The sequence below is a fragment of the Hipposideros armiger genome, unplaced genomic scaffold, assembly GCF_001890085.2.
Source record: "Hipposideros armiger isolate ML-2016 unplaced genomic scaffold, ASM189008v1 scaffold_431, whole genome shotgun sequence".
In the NCBI taxonomy this organism is placed as follows: domain Eukaryota; kingdom Metazoa; phylum Chordata; class Mammalia; order Chiroptera; family Hipposideridae; genus Hipposideros; species Hipposideros armiger.
The window spans coordinates 1,323,256-1,342,095 of NW_017731781.1; the positions used below are offsets into that span (position 1 = coordinate 1,323,256).

General features: G+C 38.7%; 1 protein-coding gene and 1 pseudogene across 2 annotated transcripts in view; one reads left to right on the forward strand and one right to left on the reverse strand.

Moving 5' to 3' along the window:
* LOC109394638 (40S ribosomal protein S12 pseudogene) overlaps positions 1–103 on the reverse strand; it is a 6,012-nt pseudogene extending 5,909 nt beyond the window's left edge.
* Positions 11–18,840, forward strand: part of RABEP1 (rabaptin, RAB GTPase binding effector protein 1) — an 87,277-nt gene continuing 68,447 nt past the window's right edge. The window contains exon 1 of one of the 2 annotated variants that reach the window (XM_019664863.1): positions 11–268. In XM_019664863.1, the coding sequence (XP_019520408.1) occupies positions 235–268 (34 nt within the window). In that variant the 5' untranslated portion in view covers positions 11–234. The remainder of the gene's footprint in view (positions 269–18,840) is intronic. The other variant, XM_019664864.1, reaches the window with a different exon arrangement.

An 18,840-nucleotide genomic window follows, 5' to 3' on the forward strand; every position in this document is an offset into this window, starting at 1 on the left:
CCCCGCGCCTGCGCACCGCTTATTTCCCGCTGTCAGGATGAGGAGGCGGAGGTCGGCGCTCGGGTCCGTCTCTGCCCGCGGCTGTGGCGGCGCCGGCGGCTCCAGCCTTAGCGGTTCCTCCCTGGGCGGCGGTGGTGGCGGCTCAGTCGACGCCTCCTCCGCCAGCTGAGCCCGCGGGAGCCCGGGACGCCGCTTCCCCGTCCATCCCCGCTCCCCGAGGCCCGCCGCCTGGCCATGGCGCAGCCGGGCCCGGCTTCTCAGCCTGACGGTGAGGCGCCCACCATGGCAGGCGCGGCGGGCGCGGCCTTCCCGGCGCCGGCGTCGCGGGGGGACCTCTGGGCGGCGGGAAGGGCACGCGCAGGCCCCGGGGGTGACCCCGCCGGGCGGAGGCGGGAGCGCGCGGGTTCCGGCGCCTGCTGCGCCCGAGGGTGGCGCGGGGGGACTGGGCGGCCGTCGCTGGGGAGGGGGCGGGCGGCGCCGGCGGCTGCGCTGGCGGGAGGCGGAGGGAAGGGCGTGGGGAGGCTACCGGGGACCTGGCTGAAGCTAGGGAGCGTGGAGAGGGAGCGGCGGCGGGGAGCGGTGGGACTGGCACGTGGGTTCTGCCCGTGGGGAGGATGGAAATGGGGAACATGTGCTGTATTCGTTGAAAAAAAAACTGCTTGGCTAGTGGTGGTGTGCCCTACCCACCACACACCCCCTTCCCCCCGACTCAGTCCATGCTGCAGAGAGCTTTGCACCCAGTTCTAACTGGGATCCGTAACTGGATTTAGTTGAGAAGGCAGTATGCCTTCATGGTAAGTGCTGGGGCCTTGAAGTCTAAAGGACCTGAATCCTTCAGTAACGAGCTCTGGGCAGATTTTTTAGCCTCTTTGAACTAAAGTGTTCTCGCTCATGAAAAGAAATTCATGCCTTTATATTTTATCTGTAAAGATGGCAACATGTATGTATGTAGACGTGTTAGTATTATAGTATTAGTACCATTATTTGGGAATAATAAAAGGAATGGTGTTTGATAATGCTGAAATGGAGGAAACGTGTCTTTTATAGCACTTATATTTTTGGAAGGAAAAAGAGCCCCATCCTAAATAATCTAAGTTGGTTGTCAGAATCCTTCCTGACCTTCTGGGAAGCGGACTAAACTCCGCTTCAGAGATTGACCACATCCTTCCAGGTTTTACTCCATGGAGTCGTTTGGAAAGAATGTGCTTGATCTTTGTCAAGGTCCTACTGTATCTGGTTGAGAAAGTTCTTTCAGGTGTATTTCTATAATCAGTGTGTGTGCTTAGCATCTTTAAGTGTGAGTGGAATGTGGGGATATGGTGCTGGGCACACAGTAGGCACTTAAAAACTTGCCTTTGTGTCGGGTTGTCTCTTAAAATAACTTTTTGTGTAAACCTTACTCTTTGCTCTTGCTTTTGGAGAACCTGAAACAATGTTATCAGATTTTAAGGCTAGCTGCTTTTCTGGAAGTATGCTTCAAAGCCCGTTAGCCTCTAGTTTTAGGTTGTGTTAGCTACCTGAGGAGAGGTGTCCAATACCCTTACCTTGTATAAGAATCTGCTTGCTGTTTCCCTTGCAGCAGAAGAGAAGGGAGGCATTTCTGGTTGGCTATCAGAGAGCGGAAACTGGAGTGTTTTCAGGCTACATTTTAACTCTCACCTTTTGCATTTGGTGTCAGGGAAGAAGACTTTGCTTTTCCCACAAACCCCTCTTTGTTCCTGCAGACAGAGGCAGAATAGAGAGAGCTGCAGTGGCTCCTGGTTCTGATCGGGAGTGGTAGGTATGCTTAGCTGGCTGCCGCCTTCTCTTGAGTTGCATGGAAACAAACGTCTAGGGCAGCTCAGGTGACATGACAGTCTGGAATCAAAATTCCCTGCCTCTTTCAAGATGTGAAATGGTTTTCCTTGTAAATAAGCAGAAGTGACTAAGCACTTGAAAGAGGCTAGGAAAAATTAGCTGTAGGAAATCTCTTATTCTTGCTATTCTTAGTACAGGCTTATTCCCTGTTTTTCAAATCTTGTGACACTAGGATGAGATTTAGTTTGCATAGATTGCAGTATTTATTTTTCAATTAGTGTAGTAAATGACGCAGCCATAGCTACTGTTTACAAAAGGAGAGATAGTTTGGTTTATTTGAGTGCTTTGTGTCAGTGTCTTCTTAGAAGTTCATCTTGGGGATTTAATTTTTCTCTTTGGCTGAACTTAATATATTAGAACACTTCTTAAAACACGTCAGCTTTAAGCACAAATTTCCTAGCCCTGCTGATTTTTAAAAAAACTTGCAGAATTCTTTTGCGTTAAACTGACAGTAAAGAATAACTGCTTACTTTTTAAAAAATTTTGCTTTTATCCCATTTGAGAAGCAGTTGTCTTTTATGTTGACATTGTTTTCTTTTTAAATTTTTTTTACTTTTAATTTCAGTTCACTTACAATATTACATTAGTTTCAGGTATACGACATAGTGATTAGACAGTTATATAATTTATGAAGTGATTATTCCGATAAGTCTAGTACCCATGTGACGCTATACAGAGTTGTTAAAATATTATTGACCATATTCCCTATGCTGTGCTTTACATCCTCATGACTGTTTTTATATTTGGCAGTTTGTACATCTTAATCTCTTCCCCTTTTTCACTCATTCCCTCAACCTCGACATTGTTTTCTTTTCTTTTTTGACATATTTTTGTTTTTCATGGAGATATGGTAGGTTAAGAAAAGAATCAACTTGGATGAACTGTAATAATTTTCTTTATCTCTTTCATTTCCTATTTTGTAAATTTTTGAAAAAGCTTTGTTCTTTTTTTGGTGTATCTTAGTTTACTTGTTTAGAATAAAGGTAATTTGTTTTTATGTTAGCTTCAGGTGTACAAAACAATGCAGTAGTTATACTTTTCACCTCTCACAAAGTGACAACCCCATCCCCCAGTCCACCGCCTCCCATATCATACATATCTATTACAATTCCATTGACTCCATTCCCCAAACTATACTCCACATCCCGTGACTCTGTGTGTGTGTGTATATATATATATATATATATATATATATATATATATATGTGATATATATATATATATGCATATATATATCTATAAAATTATAGTTGACATACAATATTATTCAACATCAGCTTCAGGTGTACAGTGCAGTGGTCAAGCATCTACACCCTCCATGAAGTGGTCTCCCTAACAAGACATGTGTCCATCTGGCACCCTATATAGAATAAAGGTAATTTTAATAGCCAGACAAATTTCAGCTGATTATTTCATTTTGCCTTGAGAAGTCAAAGATTAGAATGTAAAACATTTCAAATTTTAATACTAAAAATCTAAGTTAAGTTATATCTTAGAAACATTTGGTCTGATTTTACTTATGTCTTTTCTAAAGTCCCTCCATTAAAAAGTATGTATACTAAGTATGCCTTCTTCCATTTCCCAGAGGTAACTACTGTTAAGCTTTCTGTCCTTCTTGACTTTTTTCTGTAGTTACACAGACATGCTACCTTTTTCCCCTGTCCTGAAATGGACATGCTTTCCATACATAGGTCTACAGCTTGTCTATTTCACTTAATAAATAATGTTAGCTATAATTATTATATGTGTGTAAATGTGGCCATGTAATGTGCTATAAGCACTGCATGCATTATCTCAGGAAATCTTCGTATCAGTAAGGTGGGTACTATTGTAATATTACTGTCCCTATTTTATTGATGAGGAAACTGAAGCCTGGAGAGGTTAAAAGTGCCTATAGTTATATAGCTGAGACATGGGGGGAGACAGGATTCAAATCCAGGTCATCTGATGCCAGGCCTCTCTGGTCTATTTATTTACTAGATCATAGACTACTTTCCACTTTACTGTTACAGATATACCTCATTCTTATTAAAGAGTATTCCATCATCTGCATGTACCGTGCATAATTTTTTTGCCTATTTCTCTATTGATGGACAAGTAGATTGCTTTAGATTTTTTTCATTATTTTATAAGCAGTGCTGGAATAGATACTGTTTTACATATTTTTCAGGTACTCTTGCCTTTCTGTAAGACTACTGAATTAAAGGGCATGAGCTCTGAGTGGTTTAAATTTTAATAGCTATTGCTAGCTTACTCTCAAAAAAAGTATCAATTTACATACCTCCAACAGTATATGAGAGGGTGGATTTCCCCTACACTCTTACAAGCCCTGGATAATGTCAGTTGCTTTAAATTTGTATCTTCCGATGGATTAAAAAAAATAATATTCTTCAATTAACAAATGTTGCCATGTCTAGCCTATGGCAAGCCCTATGTTAGGCTCTAAAAAATACAGTAAGGAACAAAACCAAACCCAGTCCCCATTTCTAGGTAGTGAATCAGATTCCCATTACCGTATTATGCCGGGTATATTGCGCTCCCATGTATAATGCGCACCCACGTTTTTGGCCCAAACTTTCAGGGAAAAAAATCTTTTTTTTGAATTTTTTAATTCAATTTTTCATTTGTTTACATTTAGGTACTTGTTTTTTGTATTATAAAGGAATGTTAGCATTTATTTTTTAATATGTTACGGTACAAGGAATTTTATGTAACAAGTAATTACAAAACACAACAGATACAAGGTACAAGAAATTTTATGTACCGATAACAAATTAGTGATATTTATGCATCATAGAAGACCAAGAACTCTTCGTTGTTGCAAGTTCGTCATAAGTTCAACAAAACCGATTATCATATTTCAGAGTATTATTTTGCATACGGATATTGTTGATTTCTAGAGTTACACTTTTAACTCATAAGCATAAATAAAAGAATTAAAAACATTTATATAGATATGGAGTTAGTACTACCCATGTATAATGCACATCCTTATTTTTTCCTCACAAATGGGCAAAAAAAATGCACATTATACGTGGCAAAATACGGTAATTAGATGATTCCCACAGACAAGTACAAAACTACTTATTCCACAAATATGAGTGTGCACTACTTGCTAGGCACACTTCAAGGTATTTGAAATACATCAGTGGGCAACACAGATAATAAATAACCCTTCTCTAGTGTGGGAGAAACAGATATTAAAGAACAAACAAGCAAATGATATGGATTGTTAAGTAATAAGTGCTGTGGAAAAAAGAAAAAATAGAGCAGGGTAGGAAAGGGGAGATAGGCTAGTTTTAAAGAGGGTGGTCAGACTAGCCTTATTGAGATGATATTTGCGCAAAAACTTGAAGATAGAGAAGTTACCTTAACACCATTTATTCAATAATTCATGTATTTGGTTTGCTTATTATAACTTGATCAGTCTCCCAAACACTAAACTTCAGATACTTGATCCAAAACACAAAAGCTCTGTGCTTTCCTCACAGTCTTATCACTCCAATGTCCCAACATACAGTAGTCTGGAATTGTGTAATGTCCTTTATTTTGTATATCTCACCTGACTAGGATATCTGGAGAAAGAGTGTTCCAGACAGTGGGATCAATTTTTGCAAATGTCTTAACAAAGGAGTGTATCTGGCATGTTTGAGGAATGACATGAAGGTCAATGGCTAGAATGACGTTGTAGTGGTGTAGGCGATAGGTGGGAGAGGGGAAAGGAGAGGTGAGTATTAGGGTATGAGATGAGATGTAGTAGGGTGGGGGCAGATCTTGTTGGGCCCTTACCTACATTGTAGCCAAAAATTGTAAATTTTGGCTTTCATTATGGGGAATCATTGAAAAGGTTTTGAGCAGAGTGATGTGATCTGACTTATGTTTTCAAAAATCACTCTGGCTGTTAAATTGGCAATAGAATAAAGAGAGGCAAGGAAAGCATTAATCCAGGAAAAAGATGATGAGGCTTGGACCAAGGGTATATTGGTAGAGGTTATATTTTAAGGTATGGCCAACAGGGTTTGGATTAGATACAGGATACAAGGGGGAGAGGAGTTAAGGATCACTCAAAGGTTTTGGCCTGAGCAACTGGGAGAGGTATACAGTGCTATGAATGCCTAGAATTGAGGAGTTTGACCCATTTAGGGAGGCCAGGAAAGGTTTCTGGGAAGTGGTCCTGGAGCTGAGATCTAATGGATGAGCAGGAGTCTCTTTTTTGGAAGAAGCGGGATGAGTAAGAGAACTAAAGAAAGGTCAATGTGCCTGGGTTGAGAGAAGGAGAGGCTGTGAAATAGGTAAGGGCTGGCCTGAGTGGGCTTTAGCATTAGAGCTGTAGGGGAAGCCATTGAAAGGCTTTAAGCAAGTAGGTGACATGGTGGCTTTTTAATTTGTACTTTCCTGATAGCTACTGATTATATGTAATTCTTGCTCTGCAGAAAGCTTTAATTTTTATGTAGACCTGACCAGTTTTTAAATTTACTGTTTCTGGGTTTCTTGTCTTAGAAAGACCTCCTCATGTCCCATATTTATTAAAAAAAAACACACAAAAGACCCTCATTTTCGAAAATGTTATAGTTTTGTCTTTTATATTTAGTACTTTAAGCTACCTGGCAATTATTTGTTTTTAAATTTAAACAGGGAAAGTTTAATATAAACAATTATTAACAGATTACCTAAGAGAAAAGAAAACTAAAGAATATAGTAATAGATATAAGGAGCAGTCACTACCTCCAGGGCTGAGGCAGAGCACCCAAGGAAGGAACAGATCTTCAAGAGAGGCCACTCCCAGGACTGAGATCCACTTTGGTGGAGAGGGTACATACGTGGCCCTCTGAAGGGCAGAGTTCACTTTGGCAGAACTTGCTGGAAAACTGCTTTCTTGTTTGCTGGGGAAAGCGGCCTCCATCTGGAATTCAGTTTTGATGTGACACAGGGATCTAACTTTATTTTTCTTCCAAATGGACAGCCAACTGTCTTAACATCATTTATTCAATAATCCATGTATTTGGTTTGTTTATTATAACTTGATCAGCCTCCCAGCCACTAAACTTCAGATACTTGACCCAGAACACGAAAGCTCTGCGCTTTCCTCACAGTCTTATCACTCCAATGTCCCAACACACAGTCGCCTGGAATTGTGTAATGTCCTTTATTTTGTATATCTTACCTGACTACCTGTGGACGGAACTATCTTTGAATCTTAAGGGCTCTGATTCTAAAATAGCTCGATATACACTAGGTTTTTATCCAGTGATGTGCTTCTCTTGTATAATCGTTAAATTTAGTCGTCTTAGGATTTTAGTAAACATTTATTTTGTTTATTTTTGTGTTTTACAGTTCTGCTAGGTAATATGGAAAGATAAAGAAATGAATGAGATGTAGTTTTGCTTTCAAGAACTTTATGATCTAGTGGGGAAATGGGCCTTAGGCATGCTAATATGAAGTGAGGAGGTGCCTAGCCCAAGAAGATAGTTTTCCTTTGTTGAATCACAAGTGAAAGAACTGGAAGAGCTATGAAGGAAGGTACCTGTGTTTTCTCATTAGATACCTGAATCTCTTCCAGGTGGTAGTCTGCTTTCTCTTTGAATGCCTCTGGAGAGAAGGCACTCACTACCTCCTAGTTTTGACCAGTTCTGATGTTTCGTTTATCCTTTAATTAAGTGGAAACTTCCCTCACCATACAGAGGAAATACAAGGCATTTTTCTCCATGTTAGTCTGGTAGTTAGTTTCCGAAGAAATTTGATAATAACATTATGTCCTTGCTAAATATTCTTATTTCTTCTATCAGATGGTTTTGAATCTACTTAACATTCTTTTGATTCACTTTGAGACAGATTCTAGTTGTTAATGACTTTCAGTGGTACCTGATGTTCTCTAGATGGATGTAACCATAGAGAGTGGTAGATACACAGACATATCACTGAAAGGAATACTACAGACTAGTTATCTTCTCTCATTTTACAGATGAGGAAACTTAAAGGACACATGAAGTGGAAGTGACTTGCATTGTGGCAGAGCCCGTGCTTCTTTCCTTATGGAGCTTAAAGTCTAGTGATGAATACGACAAATGCCATAAGGGAAGGACATTTTGTCTGGCTGATGATGGTATCCCTAGCACAGTACTTACCATAGAATAAATATTAGCTATAGGTATTTGTTGAAAGAAAGTCAGAGGACAACATGTAGTTACAATAATGTGGTAGCTCTTTACCATTTATAATATTTGACAAAACACAGCAGGAATATCTTATACAGGAAGTTTAGTTAACATAAGATCCTCCCTCCATCCCACCCTCACCTCGCCCCAAGTTATATCAGAGAAAGTGGCATTTGAATAGAACCTTAGAGGATTGTGTAGAGTTTTCGACAGATGGAAATGGTGTCTTGGAGAAAGATGTTGTAGGACAGCGAGAATCTGCAGGGTATGGACTGAGTATATGCAGTGTAAGGTGAGGTGTGTGAATAATCTGATGTCCTGGGAGCATGAATCCTGTTTAGAGACAGGTTTAAAAGGGGGTTGAGCCTGAATAGTAGAAAGCTTTGCTGCCAGCCTAGGAGTTTGGGTTTTTCTAGATGATGTGGCTAGACCTGCGTGTAATAGTGTGGTCCAAACTGTGCTATAGAAAGCTTGCTCTGGAAATTATACAGAGGTTAGTTTGGTTTTAAGGCAGATGCTTGGTTAAGGAGATTGGTTAGGCTCCTGCTGTGGTCCAGAGAGAGATGATGGGGTTATAACTTATGTCAGTGGAGAAAAGAAAATAATTGATGTGAGAAATACTGTGGTGGTAAAATAGCAACTTGCTGAACATTTAGTTTGGGGTGTAGGCAGGAGAGAAATGGAGGATTCTGAGAATGTAGATGCTGTTTACCAATCTAGACAACCAGTGGGATGGAAGATTTAGTAGTAGAAAGTGGCAGCTTTGGTTTTAGTATGTTGATGGGGAATACAAGTGGGACAGCCATGTAGAAATATCTAGTAGATAGCAGGATAGGCCTGGAGCTCAAGGAAGAAATCAGGGGTGTAAAGGTGCTTTTCGTAGTCAAATGCTTTGAAATCACCTAGGATGAACAGTGCTCATTGCTTATGCTTATAGCATGATGGGCATTGTGTCGGGTATTACAACAAAAGTACAGGCTACGAGGAAGTCACAGATAAAACTAATGGGTTGGATGAGGAAGAGGAAACCAATGATTAATCATAGAAAAGGAGAGTTGGGAGTAAAATTAGTATTAGAAGTCAGTATTAGAGAAAGTTTGAAGGAGGAGGGGGAGGTCACCAGTATTAAATGCTAAAGAGAAGTCAGATGAAGACAGAAGTGGTCATTGACATCGGTAATTAAGTAATCATGGGGAACTCTAAGAGAAGTTTCAGTAAGGAAGAAGTAAAATAGGTAGAGGCAGCATATATAGACTAAATTTTAAAATTATGGTGATACACATACAAGTGGGGCACTCTCTTGAGAGGGGTAGTAGAGTTGTGGCAAACTGTGTGTTGGTGTATGTGTATATTTTAAGAATAGAGATTTAAATAATTGTAGATGCTGGAGGAACTGTCAGTGGAGAGAGAGAGCCTGAAGATATCAAGGTCTCAGGAATTGAGAGCAGGGAAGGTGGACCAGGAGCTTGAGTGTCAAGAGGTGAGACAGGGAGCTCATTCTCCAAAACAGAATGGGAAAAGGAAAGGATGAGTGAGAGAAAACTCAGGTGTAGAAAGAAAATGACTAAACATATATGTAACCTCTATTTTTTAATTCATTTATTCAACATATATGATTTGAGGGGCCGAGTGGCTCAGTTGGTTAAGAGCTCGTTCAAGAGTGCGAGCTCTGCGCAACAGTGGTTCGAGTCTCCGCCCAAGCTGAGCTGCCACTGAGCTGCCAACAGGTGGCAGGATGGCTCAGCTAAAAAAAAAAAATCAACATATACGATTTGAGTATCAACTATGAACAAGGCAGACAAGGTGCCTACCCTCATGGAGGTTTTAGTTTTGAGACCTTTATTGAAGTGAAGTATTGTAGATTAGGTTGTTTATACTCACCTGGGTTCCTCATTGTAGCCACAGAACACAGAAGATAATTGGGCTGTTTTGCCAGTTATCCAAAAGATGATAGAACTAGAACCATTCTAGATGCCCAGGAGAAAAGTTAATTCATTACATACGTTGAATACCTTGGGCATTAGAGCTTAATTTTGTCATGGAACCTTGGCTGAGAAAGGCTGGTGGAGTTAAGTGTAGGATATGATTGGTTTCTTATTGTGGGAAATCTGATGGGGGTGGGGGAAGCAAACCATGGGTTGCCCTCCCTTTGATTATAGCTATTAAAAATCAAGACAAACTTGGTATTTACCATTTAATCCCCAGTTGATACCTACTTTCTCTAAACTTTTTAATTTATTATCTATAAACTGCTGCTGCCCCCCTTTCCCATCTAGTCTTATATCCCCAACTCCCAACTTCCTTAGGTACTTCTAGAGCAGTCTGTTTGAAACTACTGCTGTCTTTCATTTTTATTGTGAACCTAATAAGCTTCTGTAGAGTAACAAAAGGGACATTAACATTGCAAAAATTTCTTCTACATTTATTCCTAATAGGTAAAATCTAGTCTTTCTAGAACACTTCCATTTTCTGTGTTAACTGTATTAGAAAATTCCTAATTTTATTGGGCCCAGATCACTTCCCTACAACTTCTTCACCTTGGTTCTGGCCTCTTGAATAAATCAGAATTAGGTTACTTTTCTGGTTAGGTTACTTACTACGAAAGGCCTCCAGATATTTAAAGAGCTGCTTCTATCTTGGCAGTTCCTCATATGAGGGTTCTATATCCTCAGCATTCTTCTTGGCTTCCTCTGCTAGGCTAGCCAAATGTTCTAATACCATGTAGTTTGCTAGTGCTCTTAAGAAGGTGCACCTAAAATTGGCAAAAGTATTCCAGACACAGAATTGATGTGATTTGTGCAAAGAACAGCAAAAACATTCTTTTTGATCAAGACTGTCAACTCTCTTTTTTAATGTAGGCTAATATTCCCTCAATTTATGTTTTAATTGTATCATATTGGTTTATAATAAAATGGCAACTATGATTTATTGAGAAGCTGTATGCCATGCACTGTGCCATGGGTTCTTTTCTTTAGCATTTACTATAGGCCACGCACTGTGCTAGGCACTGGGGATACAGATATAGTTACAATTAAAAAAATTTAATAGAATTTTTAGAGCAGTTTTAGATTTACAGCAAAATTGAACAGAAAGTACGGAGGGTTTCTATATACCCCTCTTCCCTGCAAGATGCCCCCACCGTCAACATTCCACACCAGTGTGGTCATTTGTTACAATTAGTGAACTCACATCATTATCACCCAAAGCCCATCATTTACATTAGGGTTCACTCTTGGTGGTGTTCATTTTTTGGGTTGGGACAAATGTACAATTACATGTATCCATTGACCATTGTAGTATCACACAGAATGGTTTCATTGTCCTAGAAATCTTCTGTGTTCCACTTATTCATCCATCTTTTCCCTAAACCTCTGGCAACCACTGATCTTTTCACTGTTTCCATAGTTTTGCCTTTTTCAGAATGTCATATAGTTGGAATCATACAGTATAGTAGCCTTTTCAAATTGGCTTCTTTTGCTTAGGAATATGCAGTTAAAGTTCCTTAATGTCTTTGGTGGCTTGCTGGCTCATTTCATTTTAGTCTCATTAATATTCCATTGTATGGATGTATCAGTTTATCCATTCACATATTGAAGGACGTCATGGTTGCTTCCAAGTTTTGGCAATTATGACTAAAACTCCTAAAATGCAGATTTTTGTGTGGATGTTAAGTTTTCAGCTTGTTTGGGTAAGTAGCAAGGAACATTGTTGCTGGATCATATGGTAAGATAGTAAAGTGGCCGCACCATTTTGCATTCCCACCAGCAGTGAAGGAGGATTCCTGTTGCTTCACTTCCTCATCAGGAGTTGGTGGTTTCTGGTTAGCCATTCCAGCAGGTGTGTAGTGGTATCTCATTGTTTTAATTTGATTTAGGGCAGGGGAAACATTGGCTTGGTGTTAGGTGAAAGAGGTGGTTGGAGTATGGACGGGGCTGAGATTGGTTGGTTTGTATATGATAGCCGTGTTCCGGGATGAGTTACTATATCTAGGAATTAGCTAGCTCTTGAGGCACTCGCTCCCTGGCCAGCAGGGCCCCATGATATCAAAGTATCAGAAAATACAGAAAATAAAAATACATTTATACACCATCCTTTAAGATTATAGTACTTTGTCCTCCCACCAGCAGTGTATGAGCATACCAACACTAGGTAGTGGTATCTTTAATTAAAATAAATAAATCCACAAAAAACTCGGCTAATTTTGGTGAATAAAAAGTCTGGTTTAGATTTGCATTTCTTTGATTTCTGTTGGTATTTGGAGTTCTTTTGCAAAAGATCTAGTAGTGTTTGTCACTTTATTGATCATTAAGAGCTTTTTATACAAGGCCATTACTCCAGCGAGTCTAGTGAGTTTTTTTGTTTGTTTTGTTTTTTGCTGCCCCCATCTCCTGATTTGACTGTACAATTGATAGAGAAATATTACATACCTGTGGACCATGTTTACTCCTTCAAGAGCCTTAAAAATTCTGTACAGAAGACACTTGTGGATAAATTCCTTTCTCTTTATTCCCAAACCAGAGTATTTCTTGTTTGGTGATATGAAAGTGAAAGCCTTTTTGTTTGACTACTATTGAGTGATCTGGCTGAATTTGGAACAAGAAATAAAATTGTTTACTTTCACACTGTCTTTCCTCATTAAAAAAAGTTTTATAAACTTTGAAAAACACCCATGAATATTTTAGTTTCAGTGTTTGCATAGTTTTGATAGGGCTGCTGTGTCTTTTATGTATTTCTCCAATATGTAAATTAAAATTCAATCTTTTGAGATTGAGAGTATTGAAAAGCACCTAAGCAGGTAAATGAGTATTTGAGAGAGCTGTTGCAGAGATTTAGGAATTCAATATAGATTTGAACTAGATGAATCTCAGATTTTTAGGACTAGAAGGGACTTTTTACCTACCTTCTGGTTTGTCACTCTTTATCAGAAGTTCTCAACCCTATAAGTTTATAACAGGTTTCTCACTTTTGTCACTATTGACATTTTGGGCCAGATAATTCTTTGTTGTGGGGGCTGTCCTGCACATTGTAAGATGTTTAGCAGCATCTCTGGCCTCTACCTACTAAAATGTTAGTACCCCTTCCCCCAGTTGTGACAACCAAAAATATCTCTAGACATTGCCAAATGTCACCTGGGAAGCAAAATCCCCTCTTATTGAGAACCACTGGTTTGTTGTAACAAAATGTTAATTAAGTAATATGTATTTCAACATGTAAATGAACATTCTGACTAAATAAAAGAATACCCCTAGGAGCTGGTATTACTTCTGTTCATGTGATGCTTAAATCTCCTATATTAATCTCTTCTATTAAATACTTACAATCACGGGGAAATCTGCCTAGGCTTTGGAGCCAGGCAGGTCAGTGTTTGAATCTGGCTGTGCCACTTACTAGTTGTGTAACAATAGGCAGATTGCTTAGTCTCTCAGAGAATATTTTGTCAACTATAACTGGGGATGATAATGCCTACTTTATGGTTTGTTTTGAAAATTTAATGAGCCAGTGTATAAAATAACTAACTTGCCTACTCCGTGAAGAGCTATATATGGATTATTTAATTCTTGCTACAATTCTAGAAGGCAGTATTCTAGTCCCCATTTTTTTTTTTTTAGCTGAGCCATCCTGCCACCTGTTGGCAGCTCAGCGGCAGCTCAGCCCTGGCCAGGAATCGAACTGCTGTTGCTCAGAGCTCGCACTCTTGAGCACTCTAGTCCCCATTTTTACAAACGGAGAGAAGGAACTAATTTATAAGTAGTAGAGCTGGGCTTTAAACCCTAATTTAATTCCAGAGCCTGTGCTCGCTACTGTTATGCTATACTGTCCCATATAATAACTGATAAATAAGCAATACTTAATTATTAGCTCCTGTTTCTTATTTCAATTTTCCTAGCTTTGAGACTCCCCCACCTCCAATATTAACATCAGTCCTCTCTCATTAAAATTTTTTACTGGTTGGTTTCTGATGTCCCCTTCTAAAGATACACAATTAGTCTATTTTAGTTATTAAAACTCTGATCCCTCTGTATGCATGACCTTGATAGTTCTGAAAAGCTCATAAATAATGCATTCAACTTTCCTTATAAATAAAATATAACCCTTGTTTTTTTATTTATTTATGAAGAACTTTTCTTCTGATAAGTAAATCCTAATGTCAAATTTATAGTTATATTGTAGCCTTGTTGTAATACAGTGTAGGGAGATAAGAGATTGCATTTACATTTTCTATTTTCTGTGTTAAAATGGAGGACAGTGTCTACACAGGGTATTTTATTAGTGTTACAATATAATGAAACATGGCTTTAAGAGGTATCTTAATGTTGCATTAGGCTTGACTTTCCCCCTGTCAATGATTTAATAATCTTCAGAATATTCTAAACCAATTGTCATTTTATATTAAAGGAATTGATAGTAACCAGAAAAAATTAAAATTCTTTATTAGTAGTTCTCCATTGTGAATTGTATGTGTGAATATGTATAATGCCCCATTATCAGGAATGGCTCAAGAATGATGTTTTATTTTATGGATACATTATTTTTCAGCTATAGACTTAAGCTGTCAAACACAGAAGTGGCACAACTTAAAAAACAAATTAACTTTGGAGTCCTTCATATGGACCTTTTAAAATACTTAAAAAGTAAAAAGATTAGGATGTAGACCCACTGCCCTCCCTGTGTCTCAATTATCAGTGTATAGCCAGTCTTGTTTTATCTATAATCCTCCCTCCACGTCCCCTTCTGGATTTTTAAAAAGCAGATCTCAGGCATTATGTGATTTATTTTGGAAACATTTCAATTTATATGTAAACATAGCCACAATACTATTATAACACCAAAAAACAGTAGTAATTCTTTAATATCACCAAATATCTGTTCAGTGTAGAAATTCCCCAGTTGTTCCAATTTTAAAAATTGAGTTTGTTTAATTCAGGATCCAAAATAAGGGCCATCCTTAAAATTGGTTGATATGTTTTGTCTTTTTTTCTGCCTTATAATTTATTTGTTGAAGAAATCCATCCTGTAGAATGTTCACACTTGGAATTCCCTAATTGGGTCCATAAGGTGGTGGTCTCCATTTTCTTCTGCCTTCCGTGTTGCCTCTAAATTGGAAGTTAGATCTAAAGTCATGATCAGATCCAGGTTTTTGTTTGTTTATGCATTATGTTTTTTGTGGTGACTTTGTTTTGCTTTTTAACAGAATATTTCTGAAGTGGTAGTATGTACCTCTGTCAGGAGGCACATAATGTCTGGTTGTTTCTCTTTTTGAGATGTTAGGACCATTGATGATCATTGCCTAGATCTCCATTCATTAGGGTTTGTAAAATTATAGTTTATTAGCTATAATACTTCTATAAAGAAAAATTCTCATATATTTTGCTGGCTTAAGGTATAGGTTATGTAGGAAATGGAAAAGAAATTCTTGATACTTTTCCCTTTGCTGGTTTTCAAAATAATGCCGTGGTTGCCTAGATCCTTCAACGGTGACCAGTCAGTTTTTTTTTTCCTTTGTATATCATCAAAAATACACGAGTTTTTTAAAAAAAATCATGTATATATGTGTTTTACTTAATTGTAGTTATTCTTACTGATTGTATTAGTTTACTATGACTGCTCCAACAAATTACCACAAACTGGGTGGCTTAAAACAACAGAAATGTATTCTCTCACAGTTGAGGAGGCCAGAAGTCCAAAATCAATATCACTGGGACGACATCAGGTGTCAGCAGGTCTGTGCTTCTTCCAGAGGCCCTAGGGGAGCATCCGTTCCTTGCCTCTTTAGCTTCTGGTGGCTGCTGGCATTCCTTGGCTACGTCACTCCAATCTCTGCCTCTGTTGTCACGTTGCATAGTCCTTTGTGTGTCTGTCAAAACTGTTTCTTTCTGGTAAGGGTACATGTGATTGCATTTAGGACCTACTAGATAATCCAGGAGAGAATCCTCTTCCCAAGATCCTTAACTTAATCACATCTTTTGCCATATAAAGTGATATTTACAGGTTTGGGGTTTGAGGAAGTGAATATAGCTTGATGGGGAGGAGTGGTTCAGCCTATGACACTGATGTTCAAGTTATCTCATTTTTGGCCACTGTATCCTCTAAGCTGACTCCTAAATCCTTTGATAAAATTGGAATAGATGCCAAGATGTTCCAGGTTTATCGTGTATATTTCCTACCCAGTCTTGGAATCAGTCATTTTTTCCAAGAAGCCCTGGTTCCTTTTAGTGGGAAATGGTATTTAGAGGCCACATTCAGATAATGTGAGCGTAGCATGTATTTTTCTTAGAAATTTTTCTAAAATAAATTGCACTTTACCCTGCTTCCTAAACAGAGTACACTGGGCATCATTGAATCTTTTATCGATGACTTACTGTTATGAACCTTATGTTTTGGGACTGAACTGTAAGCCAGTGACTTCTCCATTGCTGCTGAAGTTTTTTTTTAAATTACGCTTGTTTGCCTTTATATTAAATGGACCAAATTCTAATGCAGTTCTGGTCATTGTTTTGTTTTTGTTTCCCTGTGACCCAGTCCTCCTTGCTGTTAGTGGGATCTCTTTCTCACATACAGGGCTTTTCAATTTATTATCTGCACTCATCTCTAAACTCTGCTTTTTCTTTATCCGTTGTTCTTTGGCTAAGCAAAACTAAGGATTATTAGGAGAAAAAATCAGATCTTACAGCGTGTAATATTAAGTCAGATAGGAAGGGATGTGTGTCCTCTTAGCTAAGCATTCAAATATATGCGTTTTTTGTTTCTATTAAGCTTGAAGCCTCTTTTGGAGGGAGGGCATTGTGGTGGTAATGGTGTGCAGAGGGATATTTGCTCTTTTCTGGGTGGTCAACACTGCCAGATCTCTAGTTCCAGCTTTAGTAAAAGGTATTCATTTATTTGGATTTGAAAACCATTTGAAGTTTAATAGCATTTAAAAAATAAACTTTATTTTAGAATAGTTTTAGACTTACAGAAAAGTTGGGAAGATAGTACAGAGAGTTTTCATATACTGCACATCCAGTTTCCCCTGTCATTAACATCAGATGAGGTCGGACAATTAAGTTTGTAAACTTGCTGCTAATGTTTTTTGATATCAGAGGGATTATTCATTATGAATTTGTACCAACTGGACAGTTAACCAAGTTTACTATTTGGAAGTGCTGAAAAGGCTGCACGACAAAGTTAGAGGACCTGAACTTTCCACCAACAATTCATGGCTCTTGCATCACAACAATGCACCAGCTCACATGGCACTGTCTGTGAGGGAGCTTTTAGCCAATAAACAAATAACTGTATTGGAACACCCTCCCCACTCACCTGATCTGGCCCCCAGTGACTTCTTTCTTTACCCAAAGATACAGGAAATATTGAAAGGAAGACATTTTGATGACATTCAGGACATCAAGGGTAATAGGATGACAGCTCTGATGGCCATTCCAGAAAAAGAATTCCAAAATTGTTTTGAAGGGTGGACTAGGTGCTGGCATCTGTGCATAGCTTCCCAAGGGGAGTACTTCGAAGGTGGCCGTAGTGATATTCAGCAATGAAGTATGTAGCACTTTTTCTACCTAATTGAACCTAATTGCCAGACCTCATATATTTGTATGGCACATTTGTCAAAATTCATGAACTAAGATTGATGCATTATTCCTAACTAAAGTCCATAGTTTATTCAGATTTCTTTAGCTTTTTCTTAATGTCCTTTTTCTGTTTCTATATCCTACCTAGATACTACATTACATTTAGTCACCATGTCTCCTTAGGCTCCTCTAGACTGTGACAGTTTCTCTAATTGTTTTTGGTGAACTTGCTGGTTTTAAGAAGTCCTGGTCAGGTGTTTTGTAGATTGTCCCTCTCAGTTGAAATCTGTCTGATGTTTTTCTCATGATTAGACTGGGATTGTACATTTTGGGGGAGAAGATTACACAGGTAAAGTGCCATTTTCTTTGCATGATATCAAGAGTACATACTGTCAGCGTGGCTTATCAGTGTTATCACCCCTAGTGAAGGCAGTATTTGTTACAGTTTCAAGAAACTAAAGTTTCTCTCTCTCTCTCTCTCTCTCTCTCTCTTTCATTCATTGTGTGTGTGTGTGTGTGACTTTACATACTGTACTCTTTGGAAGGAAGTCAGTATGTGCCCCTGATATAATATTATGAAATAAATCAACTAGGTTGATTGTAAGCAGATTTTTCCAGAGTGTTTCCGATCTTCTAACCAAGGTTAATCCCTTGTGAAATTTTTTTTTTTAAATCAATGTTTAGCACCCTATGAGCAGTCTTTAAGAGAATGATGATGGGAGTAACAGTATAGTATGTTTCACTCAGGGCTTGGTCTTGCAAACAAAAACAATTTATCTTGTCTGATTTAAGCATAAAATGAATTTTTTGGAGGATATGAGATAGAGTCATTGGGAGGGCAGGGAAAAATAGATTCTAGGCCGTTGGTTCTCAGACTTCAGCATGCATCTAAAGGGCTTGTTAAAACACATTTCTGGGCCCAGTACACAGAATTTCTGATTCAAGAAGGTCCTGGGTGGGGTCTGAGAATTTGCACTACTAACAAGTTCCCAGGTGATGGTGCGTCTGTGGTCTCAGAACCATACTTGGAGAATCACTGCTCTCGCTAAATTTTAACACCCAAAAGCTGTCATAGAACTGGCCTGATAGGAAACCGTTCCCTCTGATGCTGATGAGCATATGGAGCTTCACTTTAATACAGTTGCTATTGCCGCTTGCACTGATGCCGTTTCTGGTTCAGTGACAAGCCACTGAAAGCCTTACAATAATGAGAGCTGAACTTTGTTTCTTTACACTGCCCAATTCTGAATTGAAGTTACATTTGT